The sequence below is a fragment of the Protomyces lactucae-debilis genome, assembly GCF_002105105.1.
Source record: "Protomyces lactucae-debilis strain 12-1054 chromosome Unknown BCR37scaffold_16, whole genome shotgun sequence".
In the NCBI taxonomy this organism is placed as follows: Eukaryota; Fungi; Ascomycota; class Taphrinomycetes; order Taphrinales; family Protomycetaceae; genus Protomyces; species Protomyces lactucae-debilis.
In genome coordinates this window covers 67,038-82,900 of record NW_024468008.1, presented here as the reverse complement: position 1 = coordinate 82,900, position 15,863 = coordinate 67,038, and the positions used below count along the sequence as shown (strand labels likewise).

The following is a 15,863-nucleotide window of genomic DNA, read 5'->3' as shown; positions in this document are numbered from 1 at the left end:
ATCCACAATCTCGAGCATGTCTCTGATCGCAGCTTAATCCAACAGAGCTCGTCTGCCACCCTAGTTGAGGCTAGAGATCGAGTCTAGTGTTCTAAAGCTTCGTGGAGCACTTCTTTTGCGTATAGACGCTTGGAGCCTGAGTCAGTCGCGCTCTTAAGCTTCATAGACAACACAGTCGTCGTATGCCAAGAAGTCTTCCTGAGCTCTGAATACAAACACAATCGTCTGCTTCTCAAGCTCGAGCGCTCAAGATCAGCAAGAGTGTCAAGTGAGCCAACCAGACATGAGTGCACAGGCAGTCCCGACTGATGCAGCGCTAGCGTTGGTTGCATCGCTACAGACGCGCAAGCAAGGGTTGGCTGATCGACTGCATACAAGTCTGTTGTCTGTCCTTCGTACGACTGCAGCTGGACACGTCCCTTCAATCACGTTGACAAGAGCTTCCAAGGAAGAGACATACTTTGATCACGCCACCCAGTCTGTCCGACTTCGTACGGAGCGCCAGCAACGCGTCCTTACATTTGGCAAAAAAGAGGCATTCAGTACGAGCCCTCAAGCAAGACGCATCTGACAAGTCTAGCACAGGTGATCTGTCTACTGGTGAGCGTCTACGAAGGACTCGTACGCGATGTCAAAAGTACAAAGCGTGACCTGTACTACAGGAACGTGGCGCTCTTCAAGTCACAGAGCGTTGTGGATCGTCTCCTGAGCCAGCTCGAACTGACTTATGAGTGCGAGCGACATGAGTTCAACGTCGTGGCATCTGCCAAAGGACTTTTGTTTGGTCCAGCAGCAATCACAATGACAGATGGGCAGGTCCTCGATCTCTCAAGCCAAGCGCGCAACATTACTGATGTCGAACATTATGCTGCAATTGACTTGTCGAACATCGAGACGGTACTTGTGGTGGAAAAAGACGCCGTCTTTCAGACACTGTGCCAATCAGTGAGCGCAGCGCCTGCCAGCCATCCTTGCAAGAACTGGCTCCTCCTGACTGCCAAAGGCTGTATGTGCTCGCTGCATAGATCGTCGCTGACGCACAGATCCCGATGTGAGCTCCAGACAGGCGCTGAAATTCATCGAAGCGAGCATCACCACTTCAACAGATGTCAGCATCCGAGCAATCCCGCTGTTGTGCCTCGTCGATTTGGATCCGCACGGCATTGAGATTCTTGCTACTTGGAAGTATGGCTCTGTGGCTCGAGCAGCACACTCGCGGCATCTTGCAGTGACGAGTCTGCGATGGCTTGGCGTACATGTCGAGGAAATTGCCGATGTTGCTGCTCACATGCTGCCGCTGACACCAGCAGACAATAGGAAGGCAGACGCATTGTTGTGCAGAAAATGGTGTACTGGATCCATGCAGAGTCGAAACTGGCGACAACAAGTCATGCGCTTGAAGCAGCTCCAATTGAAGGCTGAGATCGAGATCTTGGCAGAGAAGCAAGATGGACTGCTTAGTACGCTGACGAACTGGATTCAGTATGGCAACTGGCTGTAACAGGAGCTGCCTTTCTGCTCAATTCGACGTCAAGTCTTCGCCATACCGAAACAGCCTCTCACCGTGTTTGATATCGGGCAAGCCTGATTCATAGTGCATGGCCCCGGCAGCTGTGCGAGCCATACCGGCAAACTCGCGATCTCGTCCAGAAGGAAGAGCACGGAGGTTTGTGATTTGATGAGCAGCATGCAAAAGTGTTTGTAGCAGGAATGCATGATCAGTCTGTCTCAGTGCATCATCTGCGTTGATGATGACAGTAATGTGCTTCGTTGCAGAGAGTGCTCGTACTGCAGTGACAATCTGTTGGGCAGAAGCGAGTTTCAGCGGTAAAAGCAAGTCTATGCCATGTAGCACAATGCGATTGGACGGCACAAGCTGCGAGTAGATGTCAGCCAATGTTTGGCTTGTAGCATCAATCAGCTTTGCCTTTGCGCTACTAGGAGCTAGTCTTGGGCGATTTTGCCAGTACACGATACAGTCTCCAGCTACCAATGTTGACGTTGCCAGGGTCACAGTCAGCAGATGCAGCGGCATGACAAAGCTCTGGCCTTTGGCCTCTGGTCTTTGGGTACTCTCTGGCTAACGGTCGTCTTGATCTGGTCGTTGCTCGAAGCGTGCGACTTTTGCTATTTTTTGGAACTTCAGTCGCAACAAGCAAGCAGGTCAAGGACACCCGGACGCGACAGTCGGCCCTTCGTTCCAGAAGCATTCCCATATCTGCACAGCAAAGAAATCAGCTCATTGAACTATTAGCTCGTCTGTAGATGAAGAGTGACTTCAAATTTTCCAATTTGCTGGGTACAGTGTACAGCCGTGGCAATCTGCTCTTCACGCCCGATGGCAACAGCCTCCTCACGCCTGTAGGCAACAGAGTGACGCATTTCGATCTGGTCAACAACACGACATTCACATTTCCTTTTGAGACAAGGAAAAATATCGCTAGACTGGCATTATCGCCACAAGCGACGCTTCTTATCGCAATTGACGAAGATGGACATGCAGTACTCGTCAATTTTATCCGCAAGACCGTTTTGCATCACTTCAACTTCAAAGAGCGTGTTCGCGATATTCAATTTGCGCCAGATGGCCGGCATTTCGTGGTGGCTGTTGGACGGCTGTTGCAAGCTTGGCGTACTCCTCGCTTCTCAGATGACCGTGACTTTGCTCCCTTTGTTCGGCATCGTGTCTATACAGGACACTATGATGAGATCACAGCCATCACTTGGGCGAAAGACTCGCGCTTCTTCTTGACTGCATCTCAAGACTTGAGCGCGCGGATATACAGTCTCGATCCTGAAGAGGGTTTCACGGCAACAGTATTGAGTGGACATCGCGACCATGTCGTTGGCTCATTCTTCTCGGCAGATCAAGAGACCATCTACACAGTCTCAAGAGATGGTGCACTATTTGTGTGGCAATATAGGCCGCTCTACAAGGTGAATGAAGAGTTGCCTGATGTCGAGGAAGACACGAGTAATATTGACGATGATCGGAAACATCGATGGATCATTGTTGATCGGTACTACTTTCATCAGACTCCTGCAAAGCTCAAATGCTGTACATTCCATGCACGCAATAATTTGTTGGTTGCTGGATTTTCCAATGGACTCTCTGGCATCTACGATCTCTCCAATGGCGGTTTTGCCATGATTCACAATTTGTCCATATCGCAAAACGCTATCGACAATGTCACCATCAACGAGTCTGGCGAATGGTTGGCCTTTGGCGCTTCAAAGCTCGGCCAGCTGCTTGTCTGGGAATGGCAATCCGAATCCTATATTCTCAAGCAGCAAGGGCACTTCGATGCAATGAACGCTGTGACGTACTCGCCGGATGGCCAACGAGTCGTCACTGCTTCAGAAGATGGCAAAATCAAAGTCTGGGACATTCGGTCTGGTTTCTGTCTCGTCACCTTTGCAGACCATACTTCAGCCATCACTGATATACACTTTGCAAAGAAGGGCAACGTCTTGTTCTCCTCTAGTCTAGATGGCTCCATCCGTGCATGGGACCTTGTCCGATATCGCAACTTTCGCACATTCACAGCACCGGAGCGTGTGCAATTCAGCTGTCTGGCTGTAGACCCTGCTGGCGAGATTTGCTGTGCTGGTTCAACGGATTCCTTTGACATTTACATGTGGTCTGTACAAACTGGACAACTCATTGATACGCTGTCTGCACATGAGGGACCTGTTTGCTCATTACATTTTTCTGGTGAGGGTGGTGTGCTTGCTTCTGGCTCTTGGGATAAGACTGTACGCATCTGGAATGTCTTTAGCCGCAAAGTGACGGTTGAACCATTGACGCTACAAACGGAGATCCAAACACTGGCCTTTCGTCCAGATGGAAAGGAAATTGCCGTGGCTACGCTTGATGGTCAAGTATCCTTCTGGGATGTGACTGAAGCAGATCAAAAGACAGTCATTGATGGACGACGTGATATCTCTGGCGGCAGGAAACCCGATGATCGCATGACGGCAGCCAACAATGCCAACTCAAAAAGTTTTCGCAGTTTGTGCTATTCCTCTGATGGATCAGCCGTGTTGGCCGCTGGTAATAGCAAGTATATCTGCATCTATGATGTCGACTCGGGTGCACTCATCAAGAAATTCAGCATTTCGAGTAATACGTCTTTGGTGGGAACGCAAGAAAAGCTCAACTCGCGCAACTTGACGGAAGCTGGACCGGCAGAGCTATTGGATGAGCGGGGTGACTTGTCGGATGACGAGGACAGACGACAGGAAACACTACCTGGGGCATCTCGCGGTGACTTGTCTATGCGCAAAGTACGGCCTGAGGTACGGACACGCGCTATTCAATTCTCGCCGACGGGAAGGGCATTTGCTGCTGCATCGACGGAAGGATTGTTGATTTACGCATTGGATGATGCATTTGCATTCGATCCGTTTGATTTGGACATTGAGGTCACGCCAGCCACGACGCGCGAGGCTCTCGAAAAGTCGGAGTACCTCAAGGCACTTGTCATGGCATTCAGGCTCAATGAGACGTATCTGCTACAAACTGTGTTTGAGGGTATTCCACACAAGGACATTGAGCTGGTAGCACGCGACTTGCCCGTGGTCTACTTGACGCGCATGCTCAAATTCTTGGGCAGCGCCGACGAGTCACCGCATCTCGAGTTTCGTTTGCGTTGGATCGAAGCACTCTTGACGAGTCATGGACGTGTAGTGCGGCAGCAATCGAGTTCGTTTGCAGCAGAACTACGCAGCCTCGCCAAGACTGTTGTACGCATTGAGAAGGATTTGGTGGAAGTGGCAGACATGAACAAGTATGCACTCGACTACATCTTGAGTCGGCGAAGTATTGCCAAGACGGAAGACACGGAAATGGAGGAGGCATTTACTGGTTTTGATTAGATGCTGGAGCATGTCCCAAGTAGCGCAACACATAGCCTGCATCAACACTACCTTCTGCTGGTTTCCGTTCCTTGCCGTACTCTGCGAGTTGCTGCTTTACTTTGGTGACGAGCTCAGAACGCTGCTGGACAGAAGGCACGGCTGCTCCACGTTTCCGCTTGACGCCAATGGAGACATCCACCTTGTTGCCTTTTTTGAGAGCCTGTAAGCCAGAATCCAATTTATGTTCCAAATCGTGATCCGTGACGTTCCAACTCAAATTGACCTCTTTCGTCACTTGAGCAGGGTTGGAGGTGCCCTTCTTGGCACGTTTCGTGGCATAGGCCTTTGTCTCTGCCTCTTTCAAGGCATCCAAGGCGAAGAGACGGCACGTAGGTATCGCCTGAGACGGTGTCATATTGACGAGCGAATGCGTTGTGGCATCATAGGCTCTTCTTACTTGAGACAAGGACAGAGTACCCTGGAACTGTCCCTCTGCATTGACAAACCGGATTTGGCTAGCAGTGATATCTCTGTCTCGAGGCGCTTTAGTATTTGTAGCATAGGTTCGAGCACCAAGCCAGGCTCTGAGCTTGAGCGAGGCTCTGCACAGGGAGCATCTAGCATTGAAAGCAGCGAGCATAACAGTTATATGGTGAAGCAATAGCTGGCTGAGTCCTTGCTTCCCGAGATGATTTGTCGTCGTTGCCTTCTCACGCATTTTTTGGTACTCAACGCGACGCGACACATTCGACCTGGGGATACTTGACAAGTTCTGTGCAGTCTGCAGTATTGACTCAGCTACTGTGAAGGTCTCCATGGCAAGATGACACAGAGCCAGCAGAGCTTTTCGCTGCCGTCTGCGGACAAGCAAAGGCTTCAGCTGGCGGCCGACGGCCAATTTGATGCTTCATCAAAAGGCGACCGAGAGACTCGAGCGCCTAAAGGGACTCAAGGCTTTGCAGTCCCGGCCAGTCGACCAAATACAGCTGGACTGAGTGAAGGCGATGGTCAAAGTCTGGACATTGGCTCTATTCTTATTCAGCCTTACTCTCAGTCTATAGACCAGACTCAGGAGGATACGCCGTCATTCAAGCAGCAAGTTGACAACGCGCCAGTGATGCAGCGGCCGCAGACTTTCCAAGAGGACTACTTCGAAGCTTCTGCTTCTGGCTTGGAAGGACTGGTACCGAGAGATGCGTCCACTGCGAAGGCCAGAGATACTGTCCCTGCCTCTTTTTCGCCTCCCTCGAGTTTTCGTCGACCGACAAGTCCTTCGATCGACAGTCAGGTGCCTGTTCGCTTTGAGGAATCGCCAGTTACCAAGATAGATGCCGAAACTCCAGCTTTGGCGCGCACAAAGAAGCACGAAACACCTTCAGGCCTGGGCAATTTGACCCAAATGTTTCAAGCTTCGCAAGATACGCCTGAGCTTTCGAGGCGTAAATCAACATATATCTCTATGAAGGAAAGTCAGGAACTGCGCAATCTCAAACGCCATGCGTCAGCTTCAGAGGATGAAGACTCTGATCCAGAATTTCAGAAAGTTCGCCGAGCCAAGAGTCCAGCAAAGAAGTCTCAGCCAAGTGATCCTCTCTGGGGAAGGCTCCGCGAGCGTCAGGCACAATCGTTGATCCCAGAGACATATCAAGATATATCTGTCATTCCAGCATCTGCACCCCTGGAAGATCGAATAGACCCGGCTCATCGCTCGCAGCCTGTCTCTTTGGTGGACAACTCTCAAGTTGGTGTCAACACACAAGCGAGCAGTAAAGCTGCGGCTAAGACAATAGACTTTGACATTCAGAGCTTTTCTGCGGAAGTCACGACCAGTGAGGAGCCACGGCCACCGGCACAAGAGTTTGACCTTGTGAGCCAATCACCGCAGCAAGACACGACGATGCTCAACGCTACAGGTAGTGCTCTCGCTTCCGTGTCTGTGCAGGATACCCCAGCTATTCCACGAATTGCACCGACCCCTGGCGTGACGAGGCACAATCGATCGATAGCAGAAACGCCCTTTGTCCGGGATGGGTCGAGTCCAGTCATATTGGCTGGCAATCGACGCAAACGTCGGAAAACAGCTGAAATTACAGCTTCCAGCTCTCCGGCGCCAATTCTTGTAGATGAGCGTCAAGTCTTGGAAAGTCTGAGTCAAACGTTTGATAAAGTGCTTTCGCCAGAACACAGTCGGCAAGTGCCAGACAGTGTTGCGCAGACGTCGACCGATGTGCTTGTTCCCATCAAGACTGCTCCTCGACGACCGCAAGATTCCCGTATGGTTGTCCTTGACTCTCAGACTCAGCCGAAGCCGACGCCAGAGACTGTTCGTGAGGCATCGCTTTCTGTTTCACCAGAGCAACGTACATCTCCCTTGACGAGCTTGGATTCAGCAGAAATGATGGATCATATGCCAGTGGCGCAAGAAGACGTGCATCACGACCCTGCACTGTCGCATCGTGTGTTGGCCTATCATGCACCTTCAAAATCTTGGTTTCCCGGATCTGTTGTCGGTGATGTTGCCAAGGATGCTGAATCTGTTCATGTTCTCTTTGACGATGATGATGAGCTAGAGGTACCAATCGAATCACTACGTGCGCTGCGACTCTTCTGCGGCGATATCGTCCGGGTTTCTCATCCAGCGGCACTGCGAAAGACTTCTCTCGTTGTAACAGATTTGATCAAGCTAGATCATGTCACAAAGACAGATGATCAAGGTTTCGCGCAATTCCGAGCACACAAACAGAGCAGGAAGTTCGAGTCGTATGTTTTGAATGTCAGCTCACTTTGGCTACGGGTAGGTAAACTGGTGGAACCATTCTTGGGAAGACCATGGAAGCTGCCAGTTGACGCTCTTGTCCCATCCTCTGCTGTTCCAGCACCTTCACCCATACCCATCACACCTTCGAGAAGGGATGTTTTGGCACGGACGGTGCGCAGTACTTCTCGCTTGCCCACACCTATGCCAGCACTTCGGACGCAAGGAAGTAGTGGCATTTTCAACGGCATAGCTTTTACCTTGACGCTCGTGAAGAGCACAGAAAAGCTTCGCCGTGCCCTACGCCAGCTCATCGTCGACCATGGTGGCATATTTCTGGAAGATGGCTTGTCAGAGTTGTTTGATGAAGGAGAGAGTCTTAAGCCACAGCCCTCCATTTACAATGAAGACAGCTTGGAAGAGCAGTCTGACGCAGACGAAATCACAAGTGATTGTTTGGGTTCTGCAGATGGACGCGTATCGTTTGGTACGCTTCGACTTGCACCACGCTATGCATCGTTGCGTGCAGCTTGTGTCATCTCAGATGCACCCTCGAGAAAAGCCAAGTATTTGCAAGCACTTGCTCTTGACTTGCCTTGTTTCCACTACGCCTATATCCAGCATTGTGCGGCTGCATCGCAACAATCTTCGAGAATGCACAGTGCTCGACCCTATCTGCTGGCCGCAGGAGATGCAGTGCTCGACAAACGGCCCTTCAGTATCTGTATGGATCCAATCATCAAATCATTGTCCCTTCAAAACGACTCTGCGACACTCGCAAGCTTACTCGAACAGCGAAGACAACCCCTCGCTGGACAGCATTGTATTGTCGTTGTTGGCAGAAGAGATGAAGCCGTGCAACGCAAGATTCACCTGTTTTTAAGCCGTGCTATGGGTTGTGCGCGTGTCGCTGCAGTCGAGACGATTGCCGATGCTGTAGATCTTTTCATGCAGTCAAGACGGGCTGAGCTGATCAAAGAGCCTTGGAAGGGAATAAAAGGCTCAAAGGGACGGCGGGCAAGTCAGCGTGTTGGTCGCCCGACATCAAAATATGGTGCAAGCACATTGGCATCGGCCCAGTCTGTCCATGAAGGTGATGACGAGACGATAGCTGAGCAAATTATTTGGCACTGGATCAATGTTCGTGAACACTCCAAAGAAGTGGAAGAGGCCATGAGGCAACTCAGTGGCGAACTCGCTCGTGGTCGGCCAGCGCATGCAAAGGCGAAACCGAGACGGAGGGGCCATGGTGTGGTAGCAACACAAAAAGCTGATACGGTTGACATGCCAGGTATCTTAACCAATGAAGATGTTGTACAGAGTCTCATCTGTGGTGAAATCATGCTTACCGCACAGACATAGTGGACTGTTTGTGTACATAATGCAAAAGAAAGCAGGTAAATAGAACGCTGTCGCTATCAATCAAGTACGCTCAGAGGAATCCACAAAAGAAGCATCAAACTCACGCCGCATACGCTGTGCAGCGGCCTCGTCAAGCGCAGTCGCTGTATCGCCTAGCGCTGCAGCATTGCGCGAAAAGTCTGAGACTTCTGTGCGACCGTCCTTGTATGTTCGTCTCACAGAGAATCGACCTGTTTGTCCTTGCTGCGTCACAACTTGCTGAGAAATGATTTCGAGCTTGATGAGATCATCTGACGGATTGCTCTGTTCTTCCTCTTGTCTGACTGGATATGCATCAAATGGAACGCCCCGCCGCTGCTGTGCTTCTGCAGCATGTTGCAAATCTGACGAGCGGCGATGCTCAAAGACTGCATGCCGATGAGCCGCGCGGGCTGCTGCAGACTTGCCAATTGCTGCGAGGAGCTGTTCCTCATTCAAAAGCCCTCCTTTGCGTCTGTCCCCCTCTGATTGCCCTTGATGTTGAGTCTGAAGTGCTGCTTCTGACTTTTGAAACGCGGCAAGTAATTGGTCTTCCGTCAATGGGCCGGCCCTCTTTCTCTTCTGTTCGAGTGTCTCATGCGGCGGCACGGCGGCATCAAAAAGATCAGAATGCGCAGAAACGGCTCCATTGAAGGGGTTCTCTCGCTCTTTTGCAGAGGTCGGTTGACCCGCACCTCTTGCCATCCGTGTAGATGTCCGTCCGGTAAGTAGATGACCATAGTAGTCGCCAAAGAGCCATCGTCTGCTCCAAAAGTGCAGCATTGCATCTTCAGGCAGTATGGCCACTTCCCAGCCTGGATAACACAAATCAAACAGAGTACTGCCATCCGGCAAATTGAGCACCTCGCGACGGCGCGGATCTAGCGCCAGTAGTTCTTGTTCTGCAGCAGCAGTCGCAGTCTCAAGCATCCTTGTAGCCTGGCTACGCGCGGGCATGGGCCCTGCATGCAATTGTTCGCGCGACTGAGCCGCCGGCATTGTGAAAATGGCGACAATGGGGTCGCCGCGCTTCCATTTTCTTTGCGGCGACCAGAATCTATCCCTTGATCTTGCAGCAGAAGATGATTGCCTCTGCTGATCGATGGTAAACGGCGGTTGCTGGCTGCTTGGCGGAACAAAGGGCAGCCCAATCAAGTCCTTAACGTGATTGCGCGACCATGCAGTGATCTCTCGGAAATGTTGGCGGAAAAAGTCCCTCAGCTTGGACTCGTCTCTGCCTTGGTCATCACCTGCCAGCGGCATTGCTCCTGAGCGGGCCGCCCTGTCGAGTTCCCGTCTTGAAATACTTTAGGTTTTGGGGTAGCTCGTCCGTTGCGAGTCCTGACGACTCGAACTCAGACGACTCGAATTCAGACGACTCGAATCCAAGCTTTTAGCTATAGACTGCGACGATCAAAGCGCTACGAAGAGCTAGAGATGAGAAGACAGAAATGTGAGCTGCCATGGTGCTACAGCTGATGCTGGAGGGCCGCAAAGAGTCTGGTGGCCCAGTGATTCAGTCAGTGGTGTCGAGTGGTCCTACAATACACATATAGTCATCAAGCGACTGTGCTGCATTTGAGATGGGCTTACCACCACATGGCTCGACTCACATCATCGCATTGACCGCTGTGGGCTTACATTGCCAAGGGCGCGGGCTGAGCAATGGCCTCCCGCCTGTGTTGCCCCAGTGCAACCTCCAAAGACAAGAGGCTGCTACTGTGTTGCACTATCATTGTGTTGCTCGACTCGACCAGCGCTTCGAAGACACGATATCTGCGCCGTTCGTCGTTGGACCTTTGCAAAACTCAGTGAGCATAGCGCTTGTGCTCGACGCAGTTACAGCCAACAACCTCAAAAGGCCAGAGGAGATCGCCATGTTCTCCTTGCGGTTGGTCACAGTGGAAGAGGAGCTGACTGAGACAGTCCTTCAGCTTGACAGTTCTACTATTTTCAGTCCTGCGGGATGTTCCTCACGACTTTGAACACATGTCGGGGTTCTATCTGCGCTTTGTGGTAAGGAGCCTGAGATTAATACTGCAAGTGACTCTCTTGGAATAGAAAGCGTACTGTCATGGATCATTACACGCTGGTCTCGCACTGTTGAGGCTCATTGGTCCTTCAGATACATGAATAATCAATGCTTTTTTGATTCGAGGATTTTGTGTCGAACTCGGACGCTGAATAAGGGCAGATCGCAATGGCCTTCTTTTCGACCTCACCATCCCAGCAGAGCCGCCTCAGATCTATCGTATAGATCCATGCTCTCGATCCACCAGCGGATGCCATTGGTGGTAGTAGGCTTTGAGCATGCATTGTTCATGCAATGAAGCGTGCTGCCGAATTGAAGATCTGCCTCGCTCAACCACACGTACACTTGGCTCAGTTTCATCCGGAATCTGATTGTTTCCGTCTGGTCTTTTCGAAGTCCTTTCGCAGTGATGCGCAAGCTTTTTATTAGCACAGAAAACAGGTCGCAGACGCTGTACTGACCTTGTACGTGGAAGTGCTTCAGCAGCACCGTCTATCGAGTGATATGCGGCGTTCAGAGAGGGTTGACTGAAGGCCACTGACCTAGCATATCAGCAACAGGAGTCTTTTCTGAGCTCGCCACTCACTCTCTCCAGCTTTGCGGGTCCATTGCGGGATCAAGATACATGAAGATTCTTGTCCAGTTGAAGTCCATGGGCGACCAAAGCATCTGCCGACTGTTATCAAGTTCACTCTTGATGCACCTGTAGGCGTGAGTACGTCGGAATTGGACAGTTGCACACCTTACCACATATTTTCCAAATCGCGGCCCCGGTTCTCAACACACGGATGACCATACACTTGTAAAGACAAGTCTGAAGTCTTGTCGGGTTCAGCATGCGGCTCCAGTGATAAGTCGAGAAAGAAAGAGTTACTCGATGCTGGTAACAAGATTGTGTGATTGACTTCAATCAGCGCTTCAAAGTAGACGATCTCTACACCTTCTGCAGTCGGGCCCATGGTGATGGATGTGTCGACTGCACATAACATCATGGCCTTCAAAGCCAGCCAAATGGAAATGGTCGCAAGCAGCACCATCTAGTGTGAAAAATTTGCTGGTGACAATGAACAGCACACGCGCGCACATTCAAGTACAGCGCATGGTGGTCAGTAAATGTGGCGAGCATATGTTTGTTGCCACTCCCATGTTTCAAGAACTCCTCATTGTCCATATTGGTCCATGTGAACATTGTGAAGCTACAGACGTGGCTCCTGTCAAGTGTTTGCTAGTCAGAGGTGCAACATGGCAGCCCCTGAATCTTTGCTGTCATGACCCACTCTGGTCGCTGTTCAAATCTGGGTGTCGCTTCGGATGAGTTGAGCTTAACAAGAGCAGCTGTGCTTGCACTTGCAGATGTACTAGGTGCAGCGGTCCGTTACCAGTCGCAATGTCAAAAAGTATCAGCTCGATTTCAAGACCTCCAAGGTCTCCCGATGGCAGACGAAAATAACCTGGCGTCACAAGCAGCCTTGCTGCCTCAGGCAAGTCGAAGCTACTCTAGGCAGCTTTTCGTACCGTCTTGGCAACTCGCAGCACTTTCTGCTTGCAAAACGAATGGCAAGCGACCGTCAGCTCTTGCACTTATGGAAGCGCTGCTGCACCTTCACAATTACTGGATCAAAGCAATTTTGGCAAAATGAAATTGCACCAGGCCATTTTTGGCTTGGTTCTGCTACCTTCGCTGGAACTACAGGCCGCTGATGATGGTGCAAGCAGCTCCACTGCCCACAGTGCCTTGCCAAAGGATGATCTACTATGCGCAGGTGTGACTTTCAATCTCTGGAGAGTCGTGTCAAATCCAGGTCTCAGCTGTCAGGATGTTTGCGATACTTGGAGGCAGCGTTACTGGATTCTTTATGGTGGAGATATCTGCGACTTTCGTAGCAATGTCTGCGTTTGCCTATATGCGGGACCAAATCATGAAGAACTACAGCGAGTTATCAACGGCAAAGGCAAGGGGCCTGCAGGCAATGAGGACATGGGAACATTTGGTATCATACCAGTCGCTCTTCACCATTTGTACCTTCCGGACGCTTCCCCGAAACCACTCTCTTCTGGCGCCACAAGCTCTGATCGCCAATTCCGAGGCATGGCCGATCACTATCTCGACTTTCTTGCCCTTTACCCCGTAGCGCTCGAGGCTTGGCGACAAAGACAAAGGAAAGCCATCACGAGTCTGCTGACATTTGAGCAACTCTCTAATCAGATGGAGCATGAGCTGATGAAGGTTGGATCGTGCAAATGCGGCTTGTCATTCGAATACCTGAGCTTCTACATTGGGACAGGAGAGTCAAGCACTGCTAGCGGCGCGGCAAATCCTGCGCTAGCCCAATGCGCGTTGGATACGGCACTGAAAAGACACTTCGTTGATGGCTGGCTGGGATATGCCCAATCCGATTCTCATGTGAAGCCGTACACCATCGACACAGAGCTGTTCGGATGTCGCGACTTTGCCGCGACGGTGACAGGAAAACGATCCTGTGACATGCCGTCGCAGGGTGATTGTGAAGTCGTGCGGTCTTCGCCCTCCAACTTCTTCGGCAACGGACCATTTGGTGAACACTATGGCGAAGACGATCAGGACTCTGAAGCTGAAGTTGAAGCGTCGCAGCATCCAGGAGATTACGGGGATAGCTCAGACTTTGACTCAGACTTTGATGAAGAGGAGCAAATGGCAGCGGCAGACGATCACATCGAGGCAGTCCTTGATGAACAGGAGCAAATGGCAGCGGAGGACGGTGCAATCGGGGAAGACATGCATATGGCTGACGATGCGAACGTGATACCACCACAAACTCCTACACGAGAGGACCACCGCGTGGAACGCGAAGACTCCGAGACTGATTCGTAACAACCTTCAGATGGTGACCTGAGTGACTTAGCCTCTCATGCAGGCGACTACCACGGAGCATACTTTGATGGTGAGGGTTTGGCAGAGGTAGGCGATCCGATGGAGGGAGACATGCATATGGGCGACGATGCTGACGAGGGCCCCCCAAGAACTCCTGGGTAAACAGATTTGGTGTGAGACACCTGCCATCTGTGGATCCACGTCATTCTAGCGATTGAGGGCCCTTGGTTTCCAGAGCCGCTGGATAATGTCAACTTGTGTTGTTCAGCGACTGAGTTGGCTCGTTTTGAGAAGACCCACATAGTTCTACGCGCATACTTATACAATTTTCAAATGCTAGACTGTATTGATCTTGTGCTCGGAGGAAAACCCTGGCGCATGGACGGTTTGGCGCACACGACCAAGTAAATAACACGTCTTCAATATGCGTTGTCACTGTAGCTAAGGGCGCAATGGAGCTCGCTCTTGCGGAGATGTTTGCTAGAGACAAGCCTTATCTATCAGTCATAGCTAGAAAGTATGGAAAAGACCTGTAGAACTAAATGCAAAGTCGTGCTCAAAGGCTTGCGTCAGAAATCTCAACCGCAATCGTCTCTCATGAGCCTGAGCATCATGAAAGCGCACGATTCCCGATAGGCTATGAGACCTTGTCTCAAGCTCACGAGATTCGCACCTTCGTGAAGCAGGTCTCTGCAATTGCGAGATCTTCGCCTGGCCAATGATACGCTATCAAACAGCTTGGCTACAATGACAGAAGATCTTTAGGCGGGTAGACGGTAGTGATTGCCAAGACAACCAAAGCAGCCCGAAAGGAAGCTGTAGCGCCGAGGAAGGCTGACAAGGACTCTTGAATCCAGCAAAGACGTAAGGCGTGTGCAGCAGCTATTGTTGTTTGCACTGCGATGAGCGCTTGAAAGAAGGCCGCTAAAGCTGACAAAAGACGCAGAAAGAAGCTGATATGGTATTAGTTACAGCAGTTCGCTTTGTTGCAGTGGCATGTGCAGTTGAGGGACCCCTCGTGCAGCTCACGACACGATCTGGGCGTGTTGGCGTCCGCCATGCACACAAAAGGATTTGAAGCACTGTACTGCCAAAAGATTGATGAAGTACCCTAGAGCAAAGTATGATTATGATTGATATCGCCTCAACTCACTTATAGCTATACCAACTTTTAGCGCTCGGAAAGAACGTGCGTCACGTGGTCGACTTGGAATACTCGTCGAGCGCATTTGACGCAAGACGCGAGAAAAGACAAGCTCAAGGAGATCTGCTGCAGACTCAATTGATGACGCGATCGCGCCTGATATCTTGACACTGGCCCTAGCTCTCTGCTTGTCTACCGTTGCTGCTGAAGTTTGCAAGCTTGAGTACATTCCAGCTGCTAGCGCTGTAGCAACTACTGCTAGCTATAGCACAACTTAGCTGTAGCTTGCGGCATGTCGTGCTCCTTGGACAGGTTTGTGGGCAACAGCCCGAAGCCGACGATGATCCTGCCGTTTCAAAAAAGCTTTTGCTTCATTGCAATGCTGACTGGGCCAGTGGCCTTGAAAACTAGCCATGTTGGCCGCGAGTGGAGTGCTCGCTTGTAAAGATCTCCGATTCAAAATGTGGGTGGGCTCTGCTTGTAGCATGCAAGCCATTGAATTCGGTGGTTTGCAGACACTTCGTGCACTTCACAGCTGCTCATCTCAAGTACTGGGAGATGATGCGGCCAGGCGATTTGCAGACTCGGCAAGGGGCGATCGACAGGCTCGAGAAGGGATACTCAGACTTCCAGAGCCCTCGATCAAGTATGAAGGGCGCAATTCGCAAAAGCTAATCCCAGGGACACATCGGCACAAAAGGAAGCTATGGATGCCTATTGATATATTCCTCGTGAACCATCGAGGCCCGCAGCAAGGCTCAAGAAGTCATGCGCAATGCGTCAATTCCAGTTGTGCTCCAATGATGAGGACCGATGTTGTTTCTATCTGACATAAGCGCAG

At 51.0% G+C, this 15,863-nt stretch overlaps 11 protein-coding genes across 11 annotated transcripts; 6 read left to right on the top strand and 5 right to left on the bottom strand.

Annotated features, from left to right (window-relative positions):
• Positions 1-9: 9 nt before the first annotated feature.
• On the top strand, positions 10-1,009 carry BCR37DRAFT_381833 (uncharacterized protein). Its single transcript, XM_040869766.1, has one exon. It carries the CDS (start codon positions 284-286, stop codon positions 569-571), a length of 288 nt encoding a protein of 95 aa, XP_040723601.1. The 5' UTR covers positions 10-283; the 3' UTR covers positions 572-1,009.
• Positions 607-1,501, top strand: BCR37DRAFT_350110 (Spo11/DNA topoisomerase VI subunit A; the record flags this gene model as incomplete). Its single annotated transcript, XM_040867979.1, has 2 exons — positions 607-1,006; positions 1,044-1,501. Coding segments are annotated over 2 exons (858 nt in total), but the record flags the coding sequence as incomplete, so codon positions are not given.
• An 18-nt stretch (positions 1,502-1,519) lies between these two features.
• Positions 1,520-2,035, bottom strand: BCR37DRAFT_394323 (uncharacterized protein; the record flags this gene model as incomplete). Its single annotated transcript, XM_040871450.1, has 1 exon — positions 1,520-2,035. One exon carries the CDS (start codon positions 2,033-2,035, stop codon positions 1,520-1,522), a length of 516 nt encoding a protein of 171 aa, XP_040723599.1.
• Positions 2,036-2,167: 132 nt separating this feature from the next.
• BCR37DRAFT_99525 (periodic tryptophan protein-like protein 2) lies at positions 2,168-5,095 on the top strand. The gene has a single exon (XM_040872566.1). The coding sequence runs from the start codon at positions 2,266-2,268 to the stop codon at positions 4,876-4,878; it is 2,613 nt and encodes an 870-aa protein (XP_040723598.1). The 5' UTR covers positions 2,168-2,265; the 3' UTR covers positions 4,879-5,095.
• Positions 4,926-5,546, bottom strand: BCR37DRAFT_399986 (uncharacterized protein; the record flags this gene model as incomplete). Its single annotated transcript, XM_040871791.1, has 2 exons — positions 4,959-5,546; positions 4,926-4,935 (listed from the first exon to the last, which is right to left on the bottom strand). Exons 1-2 carry the CDS (start codon positions 5,498-5,500, stop codon positions 4,926-4,928), a joined length of 552 nt encoding a protein of 183 aa, XP_040723597.1. The 5' UTR covers positions 5,501-5,546.
• A 53-nt stretch (positions 5,547-5,599) lies between these two features.
• Positions 5,600-9,043, top strand: BCR37DRAFT_381828 (uncharacterized protein). The gene has a single exon (XM_040869765.1). The coding sequence runs from the start codon at positions 5,684-5,686 to the stop codon at positions 8,975-8,977; it is 3,294 nt and encodes a 1,097-aa protein (XP_040723596.1). The 5' UTR covers positions 5,600-5,683; the 3' UTR covers positions 8,978-9,043.
• Positions 9,038-10,258, bottom strand: BCR37DRAFT_388590 (uncharacterized protein; the record flags this gene model as incomplete). The annotated part of the gene is made up of 1 exon (XM_040870644.1): positions 9,038-10,258. The coding sequence occupies one exon, from the start codon at positions 10,256-10,258 to the stop codon at positions 9,038-9,040; it is 1,221 nt and encodes a 406-aa protein (XP_040723595.1).
• A 160-nt stretch (positions 10,259-10,418) lies between these two features.
• Positions 10,419-11,097, top strand: BCR37DRAFT_99610 (uncharacterized protein). Its single transcript, XM_040872568.1, has one exon. It carries the CDS (start codon positions 10,579-10,581, stop codon positions 10,978-10,980), a length of 402 nt encoding a protein of 133 aa, XP_040723594.1. The 5' UTR covers positions 10,419-10,578; the 3' UTR covers positions 10,981-11,097.
• On the bottom strand, positions 11,097-12,363 carry BCR37DRAFT_99534 (uncharacterized protein). The gene is made up of 4 exons (XM_040872567.1): positions 11,775-12,363; positions 11,614-11,730; positions 11,489-11,569; positions 11,097-11,445 (listed from the first exon to the last, which is right to left on the bottom strand). The coding sequence occupies exons 1-4, from the start codon at positions 12,062-12,064 to the stop codon at positions 11,214-11,216; spliced, it is 720 nt and encodes a 239-aa protein (XP_040723593.1). The 5' UTR covers positions 12,065-12,363; the 3' UTR covers positions 11,097-11,213.
• A 300-nt stretch (positions 12,364-12,663) lies between these two features.
• On the top strand, positions 12,664-13,878 carry BCR37DRAFT_394317 (uncharacterized protein; the record flags this gene model as incomplete). Its single annotated transcript, XM_040871449.1, has 1 exon — positions 12,664-13,878. One exon carries the CDS (start codon positions 12,664-12,666, stop codon positions 13,876-13,878), a length of 1,215 nt encoding a protein of 404 aa, XP_040723592.1.
• Positions 13,879-14,400: 522 nt separating this feature from the next.
• BCR37DRAFT_99516 (uncharacterized protein) lies at positions 14,401-15,343 on the bottom strand. The gene is made up of 3 exons (XM_040872565.1): positions 15,042-15,343; positions 14,989-14,999; positions 14,401-14,831 (listed from the first exon to the last, which is right to left on the bottom strand). The coding sequence occupies exons 1-3, from the start codon at positions 15,249-15,251 to the stop codon at positions 14,621-14,623; spliced, it is 432 nt and encodes a 143-aa protein (XP_040723591.1). The 5' UTR covers positions 15,252-15,343; the 3' UTR covers positions 14,401-14,620.
• Between the last annotated feature and the right edge of the window lie 520 nt (positions 15,344-15,863).